Source organism: Bombus terrestris, chromosome 1 (genome assembly GCF_910591885.1).
Source record: "Bombus terrestris chromosome 1, iyBomTerr1.2, whole genome shotgun sequence".
NCBI lineage: Eukaryota > Metazoa > Arthropoda > Insecta > Hymenoptera > Apidae > Bombus > Bombus terrestris.
The window spans coordinates 4,585,477-4,607,462 of record NC_063269.1 but is presented as its reverse complement, the minus strand read 5'-3'; the positions used below and the strand labels follow the sequence as shown (position 1 = coordinate 4,607,462).

The 21,986-nt window shown below is 27.6% G+C and overlaps 5 protein-coding genes across 8 annotated transcripts; 1 reads left to right on the top strand and 4 right to left on the bottom strand.

Moving 5' to 3' along the window:
* Nucleotides 1-5: 5 nt before the first annotated feature.
* On the bottom strand, nucleotides 6-5,231 carry LOC100648422 (protein inturned). Of its 3 annotated transcripts, none has more exons than XM_020862821.2 (12): nucleotides 4,962-5,231; nucleotides 3,701-4,601; nucleotides 3,312-3,615; nucleotides 2,951-3,223; nucleotides 2,780-2,851; nucleotides 2,426-2,682; nucleotides 2,249-2,338; nucleotides 1,827-2,169; nucleotides 1,425-1,759; nucleotides 1,007-1,335; nucleotides 722-888; nucleotides 6-636 (listed from the first exon to the last, which is right to left on the bottom strand). In XM_020862821.2, the coding sequence occupies exons 2-12, from the start codon at nucleotides 3,856-3,858 to the stop codon at nucleotides 151-153; spliced, it is 2,814 nt and encodes a 937-aa protein (XP_020718480.1). In that variant the 5' UTR covers nucleotides 3,859-4,601; nucleotides 4,962-5,231; the 3' UTR covers nucleotides 6-150. The 3 variants fall into 3 exon arrangements, with proteins under 3 accessions (XP_020718480.1, XP_048263948.1, XP_048263954.1); XM_048407991.1 differs by lacking the exon at nucleotides 4,962-5,231 and adding an exon at nucleotides 4,722-4,933; XM_048407997.1 differs by having other exon boundaries at nucleotides 466-649; nucleotides 4,962-5,230.
* An 8-nt stretch (nucleotides 5,232-5,239) lies between these two features.
* Nucleotides 5,240-5,853, bottom strand: LOC125385092 (cell division cycle protein 20 homolog). The gene is made up of 2 exons (XM_048405814.1): nucleotides 5,673-5,853; nucleotides 5,240-5,568 (listed from the first exon to the last, which is right to left on the bottom strand). The coding sequence occupies exons 1-2, from the start codon at nucleotides 5,851-5,853 to the stop codon at nucleotides 5,240-5,242; spliced, it is 510 nt and encodes a 169-aa protein (XP_048261771.1).
* LOC100648309 (cell division cycle protein 20 homolog) lies at nucleotides 5,814-7,634 on the bottom strand. Its single transcript, XM_048408165.1, has 6 exons — nucleotides 7,240-7,634; nucleotides 7,019-7,155; nucleotides 6,796-6,887; nucleotides 6,420-6,711; nucleotides 6,047-6,344; nucleotides 5,814-5,984 (listed from the first exon to the last, which is right to left on the bottom strand). The coding sequence occupies exons 1-6, from the start codon at nucleotides 7,350-7,352 to the stop codon at nucleotides 5,966-5,968; spliced, it is 951 nt and encodes a 316-aa protein (XP_048264122.1). The 5' UTR covers nucleotides 7,353-7,634; the 3' UTR covers nucleotides 5,814-5,965.
* Nucleotides 7,635-8,382: 748 nt separating this feature from the next.
* Nucleotides 8,383-13,819, bottom strand: LOC100647953. The gene is made up of 3 exons (XM_003393014.4): nucleotides 9,618-13,819; nucleotides 9,265-9,546; nucleotides 8,383-9,170 (listed from the first exon to the last, which is right to left on the bottom strand). The coding sequence occupies exons 1-3, from the start codon at nucleotides 13,595-13,597 to the stop codon at nucleotides 8,591-8,593; spliced, it is 4,842 nt and encodes a 1,613-aa protein (XP_003393062.1). The 5' UTR covers nucleotides 13,598-13,819; the 3' UTR covers nucleotides 8,383-8,590.
* A 1,094-nt stretch (nucleotides 13,820-14,913) lies between these two features.
* On the top strand, nucleotides 14,914-20,406 carry LOC100648080 (dual specificity protein phosphatase CDC14C). 2 transcript variants are annotated; one of them, XM_012308202.3, is made up of 9 exons: nucleotides 14,914-15,455; nucleotides 15,563-15,784; nucleotides 15,900-16,159; nucleotides 16,257-16,557; nucleotides 16,651-17,020; nucleotides 17,116-17,448; nucleotides 17,529-17,657; nucleotides 17,851-18,099; nucleotides 18,891-20,406. In XM_012308202.3, exons 2-9 carry the CDS (start codon nucleotides 15,733-15,735, stop codon nucleotides 18,931-18,933), a joined length of 1,737 nt encoding a protein of 578 aa, XP_012163592.1. In that variant the 5' UTR covers nucleotides 14,914-15,455; nucleotides 15,563-15,732; the 3' UTR covers nucleotides 18,934-20,406. The 2 variants fall into 2 exon arrangements, with proteins under 2 accessions (XP_012163592.1, XP_012163556.1); XM_012308166.3 differs by having other exon boundaries at nucleotides 14,925-15,455; nucleotides 17,851-18,138.
* Nucleotides 20,407-21,986: the final 1,580 nt, after the last annotated feature.

Here is a 21,986-nt window from a genome sequence, read left to right as displayed (position 1 = left end):
CTTCAGATATATGAATAAAAAACCAATTAAAATACCTAAAGAAAAAAAATTTGTCTTTTTTAAATCAAATATTTAACATTAATAAAATAGTAAAATGTTATTGATTTTTTTAAATTTTACAAAACGAAGACGTTTTAAAAGGACTAAAATTTATGTTAGCGTATGTAATGAATGTAATTTAAATGCTATTTCAATTAAATTTTGTGGTGCAGAATCCTGATAACATACATACAACTCCTTTGGATGAGGAGTTGTATATAATCGACCAACAACCCAATAAGTTAAATTTTCCCATTCAAATAATACTCCATGCTCCTTAACAGCAATTAAACTCTTATTAATGACAGTTTTGTCTACATCTGAGTTTAACATAGTTTTAAATCTTACTGTATTATGTAGCAATTTATGAATAATATGAACACATTTATTAAAATTAATAAGGAAATTAGGATTTTTTGCTAAATGTTCTAGTGGGTTTGAAGATAGAAGAATTCCTTCAATCATGTCCAACTGTATATAATGATATAAATAATTCTTATCACCAACTGTCAATACTTTTGGTACTAAATATTCAGCTTGATTTAATAAATTTTCTCTTATATTAGATATGTCCATATTTAACATTCGACAATCATTCTACAATAATATACTTTATATAAATTGTCTAAGATAACAGAATAATGGAGAATAACTATTTTAATAAATTTATTATATTGATTACCTTATACACATCAAGATCAGAATCGCTATCATCAGAATATCTTGATCTACTAACAATTTTCTCTCTTGTTGCTCGTCTTCCTAATATAGGCAATGCTTCATCGCTTATTTCACTGATTCCACCAGTTCCTTGACTTAATGAATCCTCTGACGTATGCAAAGAGTATACTAAAGTAGGATAAAATGGTATTTTTTTAAATTTATATTACATGTATATATATCAATACATGTATACTATATGTATACTACATAATCGAAAATAATAAAAACAAATAATTTTATTTACCTGATCCTAAAACTACAGGACATTCTTCTGTATTACGTTTTTTTAGAATTGAAGGTATTTCTTGAGATCTTTTGTTAATACTTAAAGTATGAGGTGGTTTGACAGATAAATTTTGCACATCTGTCGATTTTATGAGACCTAAAATATTCTCTGCGATACTAGATGATGGTTTTACAGGCACAGGATCTTCATAAGTTATTACTTCAGGTCTAGTATTTGATGAAATCCATTTAGCTGCTAATGTTGTTACCCCTATTTTTTGTATATGCTTTAAAGTCTCCTGAGCTTCTTCTACATAAAATATATCTGGACCTATAGTTTCGCTGCATCTATAGAAACATTTTTAAATGATGCATACAAAAGTTTTAAGAAAATAACTAAGCCAATAAAAAATATAATAGAAGCTATAAAAAATTACTTTGCAGTACATCCACCAGATTCTAGAAGAACTGCTAATAAATCATGTCCATAACCAACAACGAGTAAGTACCATTTTCCATTGAGAACAAATGGTTGATTATTTTTGTTTTCTATATCGTTACGATTACATGAAGAAGGATATACTTTTTTCCAAATAACAAGACTCTTTACAGGTTCGTTATTTATCAAATTTAAAATACAATTTTGCCTAAGATAAGATTCTACTTCAATTAAATCACTGTGTGTTAAATGAGATCCAAGAAGATAATGTTTATGATAAATACAACTACCTAAAATTGTATACAACCTTTGACAGTCCATAGGATCTTCATTCTAAAAGCATAATATAATTTTTCATCATTATTTATTTTCTCTTATTATTTTATTATACAATGCATACCCAATCTCTATAATCCATGGCTTCCATTTCACTTAAAGCTGCATCAATTTGAATTTGTGCATCTCTTGATAACTCTATAAAATTTGCAACTGAAAAAGTGCTTGTAAATTTGTAACTTTCCATACTTTCAATATCATTATGAATCTCCATACATGAAGTATTTAATCCTGCATTGTTTGCATAACTCTTTATGTCTAACAATCGTTCAATAACTAAAATAAAGAAATGATCTAAAGAAGAATGATTTTCTTCAAGTGTGAAACATTTTTTCAGTGACTGATATGCAAATTCTAATGTTCTCACTATATCACATGATAAATTGACAGCTTCTTCAAGGGTACAACTAGAAATGTTAAAAACAATTTAAACCGAATACACATGTATATTTATATTTATTTATTGTTATATAAATTATAGTCTACCATTTTTTTGGTAATGCCATTAAAAATAGTTCATCATTTCGAGGTGTGTATACAACATGAATTTCCTCTTCTGTTATCTGTATTGTTGTACTATAAAAGTTGTACTATAAAATGTGATTGCATATATGTTATAAAGATTATGTATTTATATGGAGTAATAAAACTATTCAATTATACCTTGTAGGTTGTAGGCCTCCAATTCCTGGTAGTAAATGATTAAGGGTTATAAAAGCTCCTCTTGCTGTGCACAAAATAGAATGCATATTTTTGCTTTCGGACCGAGGAAATGCATATAAAACACCTTGTAGTTCAGGTCCCACTTCTGAAAGTTCTGTGGTTTGTAGATATAATATACCAAGTGGATAATCTACTATTGAATGCATTAAATCTTTGCTTTCCTCTTTATTCAACAGTCTTTGTACCAATACAGATTGCTAATAACAGAAGACATCATGCTTTTAGTTCTATAAATTCTCTAAATTATATATTATATTAATATATAAATTATATATTATTTAAAATTGTAATTACTTTAGGACAGTTTAATCCAGACAATGTTGCTGTAACATCAACACCTGCAACTCTTTGTAATTCTAATGTTACCTAAACAAAAAATGAAAATTGATTATGATAAAGTATTTTATATTTTCACAAGATAATAACAACATAAATTTATGTTATGTAATAGATTTTAATTCTTACATTTGTTGAAACAGTTATTTCAGATAATATGTGATCCAAATTTTGATATGTAACATTATTTGAATTCACACTTCGTAGCCAATCTCCAATTTTAATATTTTTATTTTTCATTGCTTCTCCATCTGGTATAAATCCAGCAACCATGATACGTGTTTTGTCTGAAAAAACACCTGGGATAATTCCAAAATATGCTTCACACAATGTGGCTCTTCTTCCCAGTTTATGTCGTCTGTCTGGATCAACCCATAGTATAACTTCGCGAATTTCACCTGCCTGCAAAATTCACAAAATAAATTTCTATATAAAGTATATTATTATTATTATTATTGGGAACGCTCAAATTTTAATTGCAATTGTTTACTTGAAAATCTCTAAAAGTGACTTCTTTAATTGTAGTTCCATCTTTTCCCGAATTTCCAATATTGTTTACTGTGATATTGAAATTGCCTTTTTTACTCCTTGTGCTCAAACGTTTACTCTCCTTACGTCTTATAAGTCGCATAAGTTTTCCAGCTCTAGTACTACGTCGTCGTATCAATTCTGGCTGAGAATCAAGTTTTGTTTCATTGAATGAAAATTGTTCATCATTTATATTGTCTACTAGAGATTCTATATAAATCAGTTCTCCGTTAGGGTTAATTTCTGATTCCCACTCTGCTGTGGAACTACATATAACAATTTACAACAATTGTAAAATTGCATAATAATGGTATATTCTAATAATATAAAAACGGCTAAAAAGTTAGTTACCTATCTGTATCTGAATAGTATGAACCAGTACTTGATCCACTATCACTTGCCCACCAATCATGTTCATTATCATCTTTCACATTTTCTGAAGAAAACATTTGATCAATATATTTACATTGTGATTTCAATGACACAGTCTTAGAATTTCCTTCATCCATTTCTTTTAAAACCAATTATGAGGATTTATATAGTGAAAATGTTTTCAGGACAGATTTACCAAGAAAACTGTTGTTAAATCTTTAGTATTTCCTCTCTGTTTATACAATAACTTATATACTATATTTAAATTTATTTGATAAAAAAAGAGATTATATTAACGCTTTAATATTAAGTTTTAAAGAGAAGGCATCTAAACTATCGGTATATTCTATTTTAACACAAACTACCTATGTCTTGTTTAATTAAATCATTTTCCTGAAGAGGTGATCTGTAAAGTTTAATGTCGGCGTCGGCACTCGAAAGGTGGGGAGATTTACTACAACTTTCATTTTTACCTAACAGTAGAAAGAATTTAGGAAGTATATAATGTGAGAATAAATTAAACAAAAAAGTTTATTATTTACTGTATTTTTCTTTTTGCCAATTTTTTACAGTCTAATTAAAAAGAATCAAAATTTCAATAATGTTATTCATTTCATTTCATGTCAAATGTTTTTACAAAAACAGCATATAAATTAAAAGAACCGTGCTAACACGGTTGGCTGGAGCTGAGCTGGGGCTGGAGCTTTGGATTCGTAACTCGTAAGCGAGCAGCTCTCGCTCTTCACTTCTCGGCCCTTTCCCGCGGTTTGAATCCGAGTTCCGGTCGATTTTCAGCTGGCACCTCTGCAACTCTATTTCTTCGTAGTTGTATTGTGCTTATTTTTAACGCGGTTTCTGATAATTCGGAAGCCACTTGGAACTATAAATCAACCAAAGACAAAGAAAATGGGTAAAAAGATACCAAAAGAAAGAAAGAAGAGATGTCAAAAGATAAAGGCAAGAAGTTCTTTTCAGTATTATGTTTTTTTCAATTACTGACCTAAACGAAGAAAAATAAATTAAACTAAATCTCTAATTTAAAAATATTTCTATACTTATTTCAGATACTCAATGTTTCAAATTTACTTTGGCTTTATTTCAGTTTAGAAAACATAAAATTATTGACTTTTATTATATATTATGATAGTTTTCAATGCATAGAATCAAAAAATGCAAGTCTTAATTTTAAGAATCTACAGGTTCAAAGTTATATATATGTAAAATTGAACGTATTTTACACCTTTCTTTGACGCCATTTTGATTTCTATCCATGATTCGCGTAAATAGTGGAGTCACTGTCTATACATAAATTCACGTGGGTAACAAACCATCTTGCGACGAGATTTTAAGTTATGAATATTGATTTTTTATTTTAAATATATTAATAAAAAAATAAATAATAACATAAAAAATGATATCACTAATTTTCACATTTATTAAAATACGAGTCATTAGTCATTTATTTGATTAAGAAGTAATATATAGAAGTAAATTACTTCGTCTATTAGTATAAAAATATTATCGAATCGATTGCTTAAGTCTAGACGCAACAGATTTTATTTCATTTGTATCTTTCTTCTTGTGTGGATCAGGTAGGAAACATTTCCATAATCTTAAGGTTTCATCAGCTCCTGCACTAAGTATTGTAGTACCATCTGGAGACATTGCTAAATGTAGAACGCGACTAGAATGACCTGTAAGTTCTGCGACCTTCGTCATTGCGGGGTATTTCCAGATTGTTAACTGATTCTGTGCATATCCATGACCAGATACAATCTCCTTATACGTTGTAGACCAAAGCAAAGAACATACTTGTGACTTCGTATCTACCATATTTAAACATGCACCTGTTGAATAAATATTTGTAAAAAAATTTTTGATTTCATTAGAATTTTTATTACTGTTGGTTTTACTGTGTACAATGAATATACACAATTGATGCTTTCTTCACCTGTATTACAATTCCAAAATCGAATAGTTCTATCAGCAGTGCCACCTCCACTAGCAAGAATATTATTCTGCCAAGGACACCATGCAAGTGCTTTTACAGCAGCTTGATGTTGATTTAATGAATAAATTGGTTGTGTGTTTGAATGACTTTGTACAGAGATTGATGGCCATATTTGAAGCATATTATCATTACCACCACTTGCTAAATACTTTCCATCAGGTGACCACTTTAAACCACATACTTCTTGGGCATGTGCATTAATTGTTGATATTAAGTGATCCCTTTGCCTAACATCATGGTGCACTATTTGTCCTGCTCTATATAAAGGGTATAATTAAAATTCTGTCATCAATATGTATTATGAAATTTCATACCTGCAACCACTTGTCAAAACATGTGAATTCCAAGAAAGAGAACCTACTCTGGCCGCATGACCATTCATTACACGTACTCTTTTTATTTGACTACAATCCCATAATTCTGTATTTCCCACTGTAGTACCTACAGCTAAATAGGGACCTTCTTGAATCCATGCAACAGAACAAACATAATCATTGCCATTTAATTCAAGTAACTGTTCAATAGTCCCTGTTGCTGCATTCCACAAATATACACTAGCACCTAATGCTACAGCTAGAATATTATTCTCCGACCAATCAATTAAATTTAAATCTGAAATGTTTCCAAATTTTCATGATTATTTGGTAAAAATATATATTAAACATCTATATATTGAACATATATTACAATAATCATCGACAATTTCTGGAGCATCCAGTATTCTATCAGGAGTTTGTGGTATATGTCTTGTAGAAGCTTTTATGCTTGCTGGTGTTTTACTTTGGCTATACACAACACGCAATGGATTTTGATAACCCTCTGGAGGGGCTGGTGCTTTATTTTGATAAGACAAAACTCTCATCTGATTAATATCACCACCATGTAAATTTTCTCCCATGAGTCGCTGCATTTCCCTTTTGGAAGGACTTATATTGTCTACTTTCTCTTCATTTTTTTCTGTATTTGGTTGTTGTTGAATCTGAAATTGAAAGATCTTATATTTAAAACATTGCTATCTACTATATCAAGATAATAAAATTTATATTAAATAATATACATGTACCTTATAATAACCAAGATCAAAATTAGTAGTTGCTCTTGAAGGAATAAATCTATCACCACCACTAGGTGTTTTAGCTGGTGTAGAAGCACGACCTAATTAGATAGTATTTAAAAAACTATATAGAACTGTCTCTATATATCACTATATATTATTTATATATGTAGACAACAATTACTCTATTTCTATATTATAGATATCCTAAACTATAAAAGTAACTTCATACTTGGAGATTTCTTAGAAGTTTTAGATGGTGTTTTCTTCATTCGAGTGTCACTCTTTTTCGTTGGTGTTTTTCCTGTAGTACTATTTGTAAATGATCCGTTCGTAATTTTTCGTGATGAATTAATACTAAGGTTGACGCTGTACACATGATTTATTTTAGTAATAAAATATATTTTATTTTACTTCTAATAATAAAATAAATATGAATTAATAAAGTAGTACCTGGAATTTGATGTTTCTAAACATTTTTTCTGCCAACGCGGAAGTGGCCCCTTAATAGTTTCATCCATGCGAGTTAGATTATTTATTTCTTTCATATATTTTAAGTGAGACATTATGAAAATATTTAAAACTAACCAATAGTGATTTAATTTAAAAATATGAAATACTTTATAATATTATTGCATTTTAAGCAATTAAGTTATTAGACTTCTAGTTAAGATTTATTAAACGACAAATTTACTTGTAAAACGAAAAGAAGCATTAATATATAGAATTATGAAAAAATATTATAATGTCGCGCTAAGAAACACCAAATTCTCCATTCACACAACTCAATGGATTTTAAACGAATGAGTAAATAAGATAAGTACTAGCTAAAGGTACTCAATATTTACAAAGTCCGTTAAAATTTAAAAGTCTTTGTATAATAATTCTCCAATAGAGGCCGCACTACGAATCAAGGAGCATTTTCAAGAATGAACCACCATGAACATAGAAAAGTAATCAATTTTATTGGACAGAAAATAATTTGAAATAAATTTACGATTATTTAAATTTTTATTTTTTATGTGTACGCATATAATAATTTAGATTTAAATTAAATATATAAAAGTTTTTACAAAAAAAGATGTAATATAAAAGTTTCTGAAAATTCAAATTGAAATTCATATTATTATTTTAATTACAAAAATTGCTTTATAAATTGGAACTGTCATAAGATAGTAAATTATATGATTATTTTATGAAATATAGAAAAACAAATAAAAATCAATCAATTTCTATTTATGTAAATACATTAATTTTTTAATTTTTATATTAATCTATAAATAATAACAACGAGAATGTATGTAAGACATTATGAAGTGTATGTATTTTTATAATTCCAGAATTATTTTACAGTTTTTAAATATTTTTACTTGATCCGCACTTATTACATATACATTCTATCCGGAAAAGATGCTTAATATCCAAAAGTTTTCAAGAAAGTTGATGTTGAAAATTTATTGTGTACTATCTTATCTATCTGAATAATATCTTAGCTATAATATATATATAAGATTATATTATATAATATATAATATATAAGAGATAGGGCAAATGCAAAATCGATTTTCTCGGAAACTAAATCTTTAGTAAAAAAAATTGTTATCTACACGTTTTGATTTATTTTTACATAAGGAATCACATTTTCTGTGCACTATACAATACAATATTTCCAGTCTTATTCTATATATTACTTATATACATGAATACATTGTTATTTATGTAATACTATAAACACAGTTTCTGAAATATTGTAGATATTTTTAAAGATAAAAATAATTTTAACTTTTTTATACATTACAACTTATTACACATACTTCATTTCATTTAACAAAGCATTCTTTAACTTTTCTTCAAATAAGTAGCTTTGTTCTTGATGCTCCTTCAAACGATTTTCAATTTTTTTTGAAATATTATGCACTTCCATTACTTGACTGCGACTATTTTCACAAAACGTTTCTAATGGTTCAAGTTCATACATATTTTCTTGAAATTTATTTAGCTTCCGTTTCTTTACCACTGGTTCATTAATATCAATTGTTTTCTTATTTTCTTTTTCAGTCTCTTGAACATTAATATTTTTTGGTACAATTTTATATTCGGTTAATAGATTAGACTTTAACCACCATGGTAAAGTTCGAAAACATTTCATATCATTCTTATTGTAAATTACTTTCAAATCTTTAGCAAGAAGATATATTTTTTGCTTAATAATATATAACAATACATCAATAAAATTCGACACAGTTGAAATTCCAGTTGTAAGAAACAGATTACTTAATATATTATCAGATATTTCATCACTACCAGAAGTAAATAATGCTTCTTGACAATAATTTGTTATATATTGGCGAAATATGATACTATTATTTATAGGCCATGGATACCTAGAATAAATTAATTAATAGAATATATTAATAAATTGAATTAAATATGTAAACAGTATTAAATATAATATAAAATATTTATGATACTACTTACTTCCACTGAGGCAACTTAAAGCTAGACATTACTCTTTCTAATTTTGCTTTATACTCTTCACTTTTCCAAACATCATCAAAATGTTCGTAACTACATGGCATCATATACTGATTTTTAACAAACTTTCTAAACTCTGGGGCAAATTTTGTATACATAAAAGATTCAGGGTCTAAGATTATGTCTATTACATGAGAAACTGCTTCGTTATGTAAATCAATTATAAATTTAGGCTTTTCCAGAGCATGTAATAATTTTTCATTGAAGAACGAATTATCATATATTCTGTAAAAATTACAAAATGTTATAAAAAATTACATAGATTTATAATAATTAATATTCTTTAATTACAATACCTTAGCCATAAGTCTTCTGTTAAACAAGTATTATAAATATTTTGTAAATAATCCATTTCTAGTGGATTCTGAGGTGATTTATTAATGGACAACCAAAGAATTGCATTTTGTGTTAAATTTAAAATTGTTTTCTCATTTAAATTTTTTTCATGTATGATTGTGTACACTGACAGATATCCAGATTTCAAAAATTGTTCTAAAGTAGAAATAATTTCTTTATCTTGAGTTTGAAATGTTGAGTCACCCAAAATAAGAAACACGAGTGGTATAGGCATCAGCCTGTCTCTGGATAACACAATTTTTGTTAAACGTTTTACAATAAATTTAATTTCTTCAGAAGCATCTGCTATAAATAAAAGAGCATCTGATCCTATTAAATGATGATTACTAATCAGACCTTCAAAATGTCTAATACAAATGTGTAATGTTTCACTTTGATTTGGTTGATACAATTTTATAATAGGATCTGCAGAATAATCTTCAGGGCAAAGATACTGATTCATTATTTTTTTATAATGCCATAAAATTGTTTTGTTATGTAAGTTTGGCCAAGAAATAATTAATTTCCAATAACAGTTGAAATGTATGTCAATGTTTAAAGATTTCAAGTGTTCTTTAATACCAATGTGGATTATAACAGTAATTGGTGCTAAAGATTCAGAATAATATTTAATATCTCTTATCTCTTTGTACTTTTTGCACATGTTTCTAATAACTACATCTTGTTCCGTAGTGTACAATAATTTTGCACATTGTTCGCTAGTATGTTTTTGTAACCATACAGGTGTATTTTCTAATGCTGTTCTCTGTTGTTTTTTTTTCAATGCATTAAATCTCCATTTATTAAAATATTTTACAATTACTCTATTTTCTATTTTCACTGATATTTCATGTAATTTTCGTGCATTAACAATTTCCTTCTGTAACAAATTATCACAAATTTCAGAAGTTACCTCGTTAAAAATTTCATTACTGATATCCTCGCTAAAAGTGTTGTAAATATATATCTTATCTGTTTCTTCCTTTACTATAGTAGAACAATGTGCTTGTACTAGTTCTGTTTCTAAAGTATTTAATATGTCTTTTGCAATATCATTAATCTGTTGCATCCTTTTAATAGATTCTTGTTCTTCTAATTTTAACTTTCCAGTTTTCTCCTCTTGTGGAACTTGCCTTTTTACAAAGAAATTTGACGTTTCATTTGGTATAGTTTTACCCATGAGAGTTACAGGATTTACAATGTTTGGTGATTTTGAAATAGTTTGTAAATTCGAGTATGTATTAGAAAATACTGTGGAAGATGTAGGATTTTTCATATATATATTTCCTTGTGACATCCCTGAAAATATGCTTTTATTTGTAACTGTTGCAATATCATTGTTTGATGGAGGTTCAAGTTGCTTGGAGAATAAATTAGAAGTTTTAGAAGTTGTTGGTGTTACATTTGATACATTAGACAAAATGGAAGATTCATTTGATTGTTGTGCTGATACAAAACTAAATATCCTTGAATCTTTCTGATTTCCTATCTTTGATGTTATTAATTCTGAATTTGTATTTATTTGAAATTTATTCATTTGTATCTGAGATTTAGAAACACAGGAGGTATTAGCATTGGATTTCATGGTTAAAAGATTTGTATTAGCTTCAGTGGTTGAAACAGTCTTTAATTTAATTGTGTGTTCAGTAGTAAGCACATTTTCATTATTATTTTGGCTTTTCCCAGACATTGATATGGATTGTTCAGTGTGCATTATATCTTCATCTATAAACTCATATGGATCAGTTGATGAAGAAACGATACTTTTATTTTGATCTTCTGCATTAATAGAATCAGGCATTAAGTAACCATGTGAATCAAAACTATTGTGAGGTTTGTGATATTTATAAGCTCTTTCTGGCATTTTTCCTCCTGCTATACTTTCTCCAATAGATAAGTGTTGCATAGTTCTTTTAGAGTCTATTAAATTGCATGCCCTTTTTTGTTTTACATGTAATACAGGCATGGTAAAGTTATGTCTGTTCAATAATACATGTAAGCCATCTTCTGAAACATTTAATCCCACTTGTTCACAGAAATATATAGCTTCATTTTCATCCTCAAAACCTAAAATATCTATTAATTCATATAATGGATATGCCGTCGATGCAGTCCTGCAATAAGCCTTGACTAATACTGATAATGCTTTTAATCTCACTTGATAAAAATATCTGAGTAAGATACACGCATTTAAATATGTAGTTTCCTGAACAAGTTTAAAGAATTTATAATAATTATTAGACTCAAGAGCAGAATATGTATCTAATGCAAACTGGACTTCTGATGATTTTTGTATGTTGTTTGGTAGTCTTTGCAAATCCCACATAAAATTTCCATTGTTTAAATTCAATAAAATAATATATGCACGAAATTCAGGTTCATTTTTACAGGTAATTTCTTTTACTCTTAAATCATGATACATGTACTTTAATGATTGTAAGCATTTTGTTAAATTGTCAGAATTAATTTTTTTATCAAAAACAGATGGTTGTTCTGCACAAAGTCTCTCTGAACATACTATATGAAACCTAGCACATTGTTCAACTAACTCTACACTATCAATACAACATAGCTCTTGCTGTGTTATATCTTTCCGAATTCCTCTTGTTCTATCCCATAAAAAATGATACCATTCTCCCAAATTTGTACCCTGTTGGTCACAAAGATTTACTATTTCGTGAAGTAAATAACTCATAGTCATTTTTAAAGATTTTATTGGTCTCAATTCATGTGCCATTGGTTCTTCTTGATCTGCAGAAGATCTAGAATATTGTTTAACTGCAACCATGTGATTTATTCTATATTCATTGATTTGAAGCTGTTCATACAATGCCACTTGTCTTTTTGACTCACGCATTAAACGTTCTTTTTCAGGACACATATCAGGACATGTTCCAATCATTACTTTAGCTGCTGCTAATGTATGTGATTTAATTTGTCTCATCCTTATAAGTCGATCTCTTGCTTCTAATACCTTATACTTGTCTTCAGAGGTGTATGCAGGTTGTTGAATTATATTTTGTAATTCTTCGATAGTAGCATTTGGTAATAAATCAGATATTTGACTTTCAACTTTAAGTTTTTCAGCTTTTGCAGATGTTTTCTCTAATCTTGTAAATGACTTTGACATACTTTTCGATTGTAATATTTTATGTCTTTTAGCCAAAGTCTCATCAAAATTATTTCTACTATGTAAATTATACTCAAGATTTGTCATAGCATCTAACTCTGATTTAATTTCATCGTCAGATGATTTAAAAAAATTAGATACAATTTGCGATACATTGTAAATCTTGTTTTTTTGTAAATCTTTCTTTTTTGTAGGAGATTTTGCTGGAAGGGATAATTTTGTCCATTCTACATTAAATTTTTCTCCCAAATATTCACCACTTTTACTATAAGCTATATTTGCTTCTTCCTTAGTAGTATAAATAACAGTAATTATTTGTTTTCTAGAACGAATACAAATTTTTACAGGACTCCCAAATTGAATAAAATATCGTTTTGCTGTTGCTTTTGTAAGTAATGATTGAGGTACATTTGTGCATGTTATTGAATTTTCTGAATTAATTTTAGTAACTTGTGACCTGGAATTTCTTTTTAACTGCTTAAACATTGCACTATCTTTAAGTGCTTGAGCAAATACATTAACAGCTGGTTCGTAATAATTTCTTGATATTTTCGGCTTATATTGCTTTTCATATATATCCGATTGAAGAGTGGATATATCTTGATTATTAGATTGCGTTGCTAAAATTGGCATAGCAAAGGTAAATAAATTTCTCCTAATATTGGCTGCATCTGATATTTGTTCAAAATTAATCCCAGAGTTAACAGGTCTAGGAGGACTAAGTATATGTGGTTCAGAAAATATAAATGTTTTCGAAATCATACGTTCTGATGAAAATATATCCCTCTGAATGTCTTCTTTACACTCCATCTTTTCCCCTTTCCTGTCCAAATTTCATTCAGTGAATGTCAAAAACTTTATTTCAAACTATGAACGTCTTTTAGTTATTAACGGCGACATGCCTAACGTAGCTATAATCACAATCATATAAACAGGTCTTAACACTCATACACCAAAAGAAGAGAGAAAATTTCATCTCTGCAAAAGATGGTGAAAACCGTCCAAAAACTGAGTGGTGATTAGTTGTGAAAAATCAAGATGGAAGACAAGATTCGCGTTCTGCGCATGCGTGACATACTATGAATCTCTTACACAGAGACAGAGATACTCTACTCATCTCTGTCTGTCTCACAAAAACACAAACTTCATTGATCTTCCATGTTGATTTTTTATGATTCAATTTTCGAACAGTTTTTCCTAGCAAATGCCGAGACGTGCTTAAATGATCGTGGTTATAATAACTGGTTAGAGTTAAATTATGCCTGTGATTTATTACGCTACCAAAAAAGATTATCACAGCAATTGGTTATAATAATTGTTTCACGTTTTCGTTTAAACATATAACTTAATATAAAAACATAATAATACGTAAACATTTTTTAGATAAAATGCATTGTGAACGATATAAATATAAATTAATTTAATTCAAATTCAAAAAGGACTAATGATAATTTATATATAGTGTTATAAACTTAACGTTTATTTAAGAATTATTCCATATGTAGTGTACCACGTGTACGGTGCTACTATTAAGCATTGAATCGTATAAAACAAAATGACAAAATGAGTGAAAAATTGAAAACGGCTATTAGGATGCAAAAATAACTTTTAAAAAAGTAATTTTAAGATCTTAATTGTTTACGATGCAGAAAAATTCTCTTTATTGACGTTTCTGCTTTGATCCTCCCTGAATCTAGAATCCTCCTCCTCTTCTTGGCTTCATTCTACCTCCAGACTGATTCTATCTCTAGTCGAGATGAAAACGTTCCATCATCGTACTTGACAACATTGTATAACATATCAGTCAGGAAAAGAGAATACGTTCTCAAAAATATTTATGAATTATTTATTTTTAAGGCGTGAGCTGATTAAGATCAACTATCCATAGTACATTTCTTGAGAAATTACTAATTTATTACGTTTGCTAATAATTAAACTTAAAATTTTCTGAACAGTTTATTTCCTGGCTTTTGAACTCCAATTTTCTTCTTGTCATATCATTTCTACCTGATGAAGAAGATTCAAATGATGATTAAACTAACGAAGAAGATTGAAGATATATGTTTCGTATATGTATAGACGATTTAAAATTTCGTGCACTTTATGTATATATCGATAAGCATAAAGTCAACTTCATTTCAAATAATAACGTGACTATGGAAAATGTAGGGAATTTTTATTTAATAGAGTGCGCTGTTTTGTAATTAATGAAACAATCATTTAGTCCTCACCAAATAAAAACTGAAAATCATCACGACGTAATTGTGCTGTAAACATGTAACATTAATTGTATATTAACTTCAGAGTTTTTAAATATTATATGAGGCATTTGTAGTACTAGTGAACGTCTACAATGTTTCTTGTTCTAGACATTGAGTTCGTACGTCGTCATCAAAGTTTGATATTACAAGGCAACGAAAATGGCAGTGTATTTGAAAAGTACTTTTCGTTTTTATAGGGGGTAATGATGTTAATATATATACAAAATAAACATCTTGCTGATATTTTATAAAATGGTTATATTTGAATAGTAAAAAGAAGTTGCATGATACTTATGAAATATCGTATATTTGAATATACAATATAACCGGAAGAGCTCAACAACGTAACTGATCAGCCATCATTATTTCTTCATTGACCAAGTTTGAATCTTGTAACGGTCGCATAGGTAAGTAAACATTTTTTTAATATAGTACATATCGTATTTTCGCGTACGACATAATAATTATAAATTCGTTTGTATTACACATACCATGCAAATGTAACCGTGTGTAGGTACTTAGATGGATCCAGTTTACCTTTACTACACCTATTCTAACCTTCTGTGTGTTTATATTTATGATCTCTGATTGTGTTAATTAAATTGTATCCTTTCTTATATCGGTTACGCTGATGACAGGCTTACTCAGTTGGTATTCACAATATCAGATAATAAATAATAACCAATGATGGAGGATACAAATGACTTACTAGTATGTGCATCTGAGTTCATAAAAGGTAAGAAATAAAAAAAAAATATATAATATGCTATTATAGTACTTAATTTATGTCAAATAATGTATTATTTAAATGTTTTTAAAGTATCACTTATATTTTTTTGCTTATGTTGTAGATCGATTATATTTTATAACATTGAGGACAAAGCCAAAGAGTACTCCAAACATCCATTATTTCAGTATCGATGATGAATTAATCTATGAAAATTTCTATGATGACTTTGGTCCACTGAATCTTGCTATGTTATATCATTATTGCCAAAAGGTTAATAAAAAACTTAAAGCAGTAACTCTTAGAAGAAAAAAGATCGTACATTATACAACAATGGATCCACCAAAAAGAGTCAATGCTGCTTTTCTTATAGGAAGTTATGCAGTAAGATGTTATTATATTAATTTCATTCACATTGTTAAATACATATATTTATTATACATATTCAGAAAAATAAGATTCATTAGTATACATTTTCTAGATATTATATTGTAAACGTACAGCAGAAGAAGCATATAATTGCTTAAATAGTAGTCCTGACAGTCCATCATTTATAATGTTTCGGGATGCTTCTGTTGGTACACCTTGGTTTGAAATATCTTTGATTGAATGTCTTAGTGCCATATATAAGTGCCACAAACTTGGATTTTTTAATTTTCAAGATTTTTGTGTTAAGGAATATGAATATTTTGAAAGAGTTGAAAATGGAGATTTAAATTGGATTGTTCCTGGTAAATTTATAGCATTCTGTGGTCCTTACGCTAAATTTAAAATAGAAAATGGTAAGTTAAGTTTTAAATAAATTTACCTATTCTACCTATGATTCTTTTTTACATTTCTATAATTTATTATCTTTATTTTTTTCTTTTTTACAGGATATCCACTCCATGCACCAGAATCATATTTTACATATTTCCATTACAATAATGTAACTACAATTATACGTCTTAATAAAAAAATTTATGATGCTTCAATCTTCACAGATGCAGGATTTGATCATAAAGATTTGTTTTTTATTGATGGTTCAACTCCAACAGATTCAATCATGCGGCAATTTCTTAAAATATCAGAGAATGCAAGTGGTGCTGTTGCTGTACACTGTAGAGCAGGACTTGGTAGAACAGGTTCATTGATTGGTTGTTACATTATGAAACATTATCACTTAACAGCTCATGAAACAATTGCATGGATACGAATATGTAGACCAGGTTCTGTGATTGGACATCAACAGGAATGGTTGGAGAAGTGTGCATCGTTATTAAAATATCAATATTTACAGCTTGTGTTTTAAAAATAGTATCATTTTTTGACACCGAAAGATTAATAATTTTATATTTTAGGAAAGAAGCATATCTTCATTCTTTATTAAAAGAGCCACTACAACCTCAGAATGGAAATCCAGTTCATGAATACGGTATATATTCTATAACTGGTAGACCGAAAACATCATTCTTATCCAATTTAAAAAGTGCTCATGTGGTGCAAGATAATGTTTCGGGAATAATGCATTGTGTGGATGGAATTACATTAGATGATCATGCAAGCACTAGCACAACTAAATATACAACCTTAACTCAGGGTGATAAATTAAATCAAATTAAAGCTAAAAGAAAACGATTACCAACAAATCATACTTCTCTTAACACAACTACTAGACCATCAACAGTAGTAAAGTAAAAATCATAATAATACAATTTAACTTATTGTGGAAATACAGAATGTTGTAGTTAATACATGAATATTATCCTTTCAGTCCTTATTTAAGGTCATTATTACAAACAAGAACTCAGAAAAATACAATTAATACATTAACTGGAAGTAAAGAAAAAGATTCTACAAAAAGACTTCTCCCTAGATCTACTACGACAACTATTGCTAAAAGGTTAGTTAAAATGTATTCAATATATTTAAAAAAAAAAGAAATTCACAAGTTATTTACACTAATCTTTTTGCCCATTCTAATTTTGGCTAGATTACTTTGCATTTTAACTGATAAATGTCATAAAAGTAAATACAAACTTATTTAGAAGTATACAAACATATAATTTACATAAAGTCTATACTAAAAATTATAGAAACAGTTGGCTAGTCAACAGTACATGTGAACCATCTCCGCCTCGTGTTAAGTCTACTAAACCAACAACACGTCTCCACAATATCAGCAACAACACATCTTCCACTACTCGTGTTACTACGATGCCTGTATCAAAACCAGTAACAAGGGCCAGTATCAAAACTTCTTGTATCACAGAAACACAATCGACAAATTCGTCCGCAAACAATTTGATAACACAACCGCAGCGAGGCATAAATATGATCCTCAGGTCTGCAGATCGAGTAAATCGCTATCATTCTCTAAGACAGTAAGTCTTTGTAACTGTTACTCTCAAAAGATTAAACAAATTAAGTAACAGTTATATAGTTCTTTTCATAAATAATTCTCGATTGCACTTTTTAAATGAGTTTTTTTCCACATTATACTATATTTAAAAATGAACAATACTGTATGAGACAATACTGTAACAAGACTTCATATAACTAGCTGTATATATTGTCTATTTTATCTGGGAATCATAATTTATTGTATATATTTGTATTTAGAAAGATGTAAAACTATATATATAAACCTTACATTTGTCATTAACATCAATTTGCATGCAGCTTGAATTTTTTATTAATTTAAATAATGCATGTATTGACAAAAAATTTATTTAATTTATTTAAAACATACAGAGCAATTTTTAACCTTTGCATTGCATAATTAATATTTTCAACTTTCTTGGAAATGTTTCAATCTGAAAAAAATTTAATTTTTAACTTTTTTGTATTTGTTGTGTTATTATCTTCAACCATAGTCAAATCACAGTATAAAGGTTAAGAGACTATCAGACTTTGAAAATGAAATGATATATTTATTAACTTTTATACATAAGAACTTTTTGCTGAACTGATACAGAACATGTTTAAATATTACAAGAATACAAATTTAAGTAGCTTTTTGCTAAATGCAATTACCGTTTATTCTGTGAAATTAAATAATGTACAATTAAAGCTTAAATAACAAGCAACGCTAAAATGGCTAACGAATTGCTTCTATTCTTTCTATGACTTGCAGTGCGCGTACGACCAAAAGTTATAAAACTGCATTTATCAGATGACTAACCGATATTCTCAATGGCATCGGAGAAGACAATCCGGTAGCTCAAGCACCTCGACATCGCAGAAGATCTCATCGTTTAAATTCAATCATTCAGTAAAAACATCATACTAATCATCAATCTTCAATTCAAACAATTATTGTTTTTGTCGCGATCAACGAAGATCAAGTAGATCTACAGCTGTTATCATAGTTTTTTCTATGGTTCACTGGTAGGTTGTTTATGTATGGTTTCTTGTATTTTTTTTTTTATGTTTATATTTGAAACGTTGGGTTATAAGTTTCTCGTAATCATACAATTTTTTCTCTTTGTGGCTTTTAAAGATTCTTCCTTATTTCGCGACACATTGAACGATAAATAAAATAAAAATATAATAATATGATTTTATCAAATTTGATTTACTATATTATCTTTCTGCTGGTCAGAAAAAATAATATTATGGATAAATATCTTCAAATAATTAAATTCGAAAATTTCCACTTTGTCTACTTATTACTCTTTTAATATAAATTTATGTATTACTTGATTTTATTCAAACTTCGATTTTATTAAAAGAATAGTAACTATTGTCAAAATGGTAATTTCTCTCTTATGTAGAATTTTTTTATTTATTTTAAATCATGTTATCAGCATTTTTCAATATGTTATCAAGAACTTGTATACAGAAACTTGTATAAAATGATTAACATTTATCATTATTTTCTTTTTTTGATATTTTGAATTATTATTAATTATTAAATTTGATTTTAATGTTTATTTACGTGGCAATTATTCTTACGAACTATAAGTTTTATTACATTTAATAAAAAAAATAATGAAATGAATAGGAACTTAAAATCCCAATATGTGCATTCTTACTTATAACTATGCAATTAACATAATTTATTTATCTTAATGTAAAAGATAAAGTCACCCATACATAATTCTTGAATTATAGAAGAATATTATATATACTAAATAGATTTTTAAACTTTAAATTAAAACAACATTTTGTGATGATTATAAATTTTGTAACTAGATAGATTGTAGAAACTTGTTATTGTGCTAATCATATTACTGTTCTATATAGTATTTAATAAGAAATTGCAATCCTAATGTAAGAGAGATCAATTTATGTATAGTACTTATATAAGTGCTACATGACTTGAAGTTATATGATCAGTATAATTATACTAACGATATGTAACAATTTTAACTGGGTCTTCAGGTTATCTTATTTTATATCTTTACTTTTTTATATCGTCTTTAACACAAAACGTATAGAAAATGTGATTAAGCCCCAGTGCACATGAGTGTGTGACTTCGTTATATGAAACAAAGTTGTTGAGTTGCACAGCATCACGTCATTTATTTCTACCCGATTTCAAAAATATCATTAAAGTTATTTTGCAATACAAACTTCTTGTCATCATATCTTATCATGAAAAAAACAGATAGTTTAAACAAATGAAATAAAATATATTGAAAAAACGATTTGGTTTATTAACAATTTTATTACATTTGGTTAATATAAACCCAATTAAAAATAATTCTAAACTTTCATATTTCTTCAAATAATCTGAGGATACAGTTATATGTATTAACTTTCATTTTGTAGCCTTATATAGAGTGTAAATAGAGAATGTAAGCTTAATATTCGAAATGCTGTTAAATATAAAAATAAGGTGATAAATTGTTGCTGTTATAAGTGTTTATATATTTTCACGCTTTGTTTTTTCTAGATAAAAATCACTGCTTTTGGATGTTCTTAATTATAACAGTATTTACAAAACAAAATATCTAGCTTGATCAATATTTTTTCGTAACTTTCATACTTCTTCATAGTCTACTATTTTTATTTAAACTGCTTTACTAAATGCTATCTGTATTCTTTGCTACATAATGTTATTCTACATTTGAAAATCTCAATTTGATAAGAGTATATTTTGAAAAATATGCTTAATAATACTATAAAAATATTATTGTAACCCTAAGTTTTTAAATATGTAAAAAGAATTGCGTGAACTTTATCATTGCGTCGATAATAGAACAATAACTGAAATATACTCGTATGAGGGAATGTGTTCGTGTATGATTATGCACGATACATAGTACGATTTATATAGAATTATTATTTTATTCCTTTTATTAATAGAATATGTATACAAGTTAGTAAATATGTCAGTACTAATATGTAATACGTCCGAAAATATGAAGGGTTTAATTACAGAAATCTTTTAGAAAAATATAGTTGTATACATAATTTATAATATGTATATATACATATAATGTGTATATACAAACAAATTTGATGAATATTTTAATAAATCGACGCATTTCTTGAAAAAATATTATTGATATACATATAATGGAAAGATATTTTATTAATGTAAAATAACATATTGTATGTTATTAATATTTAAGGGTAAAAAGAAAGTACATTTTTGTTAATTAAAAAGTTATTAAACAGATTACAAACATCATTATCTAGAAAAATGAAATTGATTCATTACTAAAAATTATAAATATCTCTCATGTACAAAATTTTCGTGTATAATTTTGTAGTTGTAAATTATATAGTTGAATATAGAATTATGTATATATCATGATCAGCTAATATTAAAAACAAAATATGCTCTCACGGCAGTATATTAGAGGAACTTTATGTGTACAAGAGTTAGTATTTTATTTCAGTTGATTACCATTTGGTTTATAAAAAATGTTCTGCTAGTATGTAGTGTATTATATGAGAAAGAGAAATGAAGAAAAGGGGAAATAGGTATGTATGAACATATAATTTCAACTTTTGCCTTAAATACGCAATTCGATATTGTATACAAAATTTTTCATATATTTTATTAAAAACTAGTATACAACTAATTCTAAAACATTTTTCCTTTAGTGTTTCTAATTTAAATGCAATATACAGCACGTTATATCATAATATTACAAACATAATATTCTTTATTGTATGATACATTGTGAGCAATAAAAATTAAAATACGACATTATTGTATTTTGATTGAAAAAATACTTTTATTCGCTATTATGATTATGTTGAATTTTAATAATAT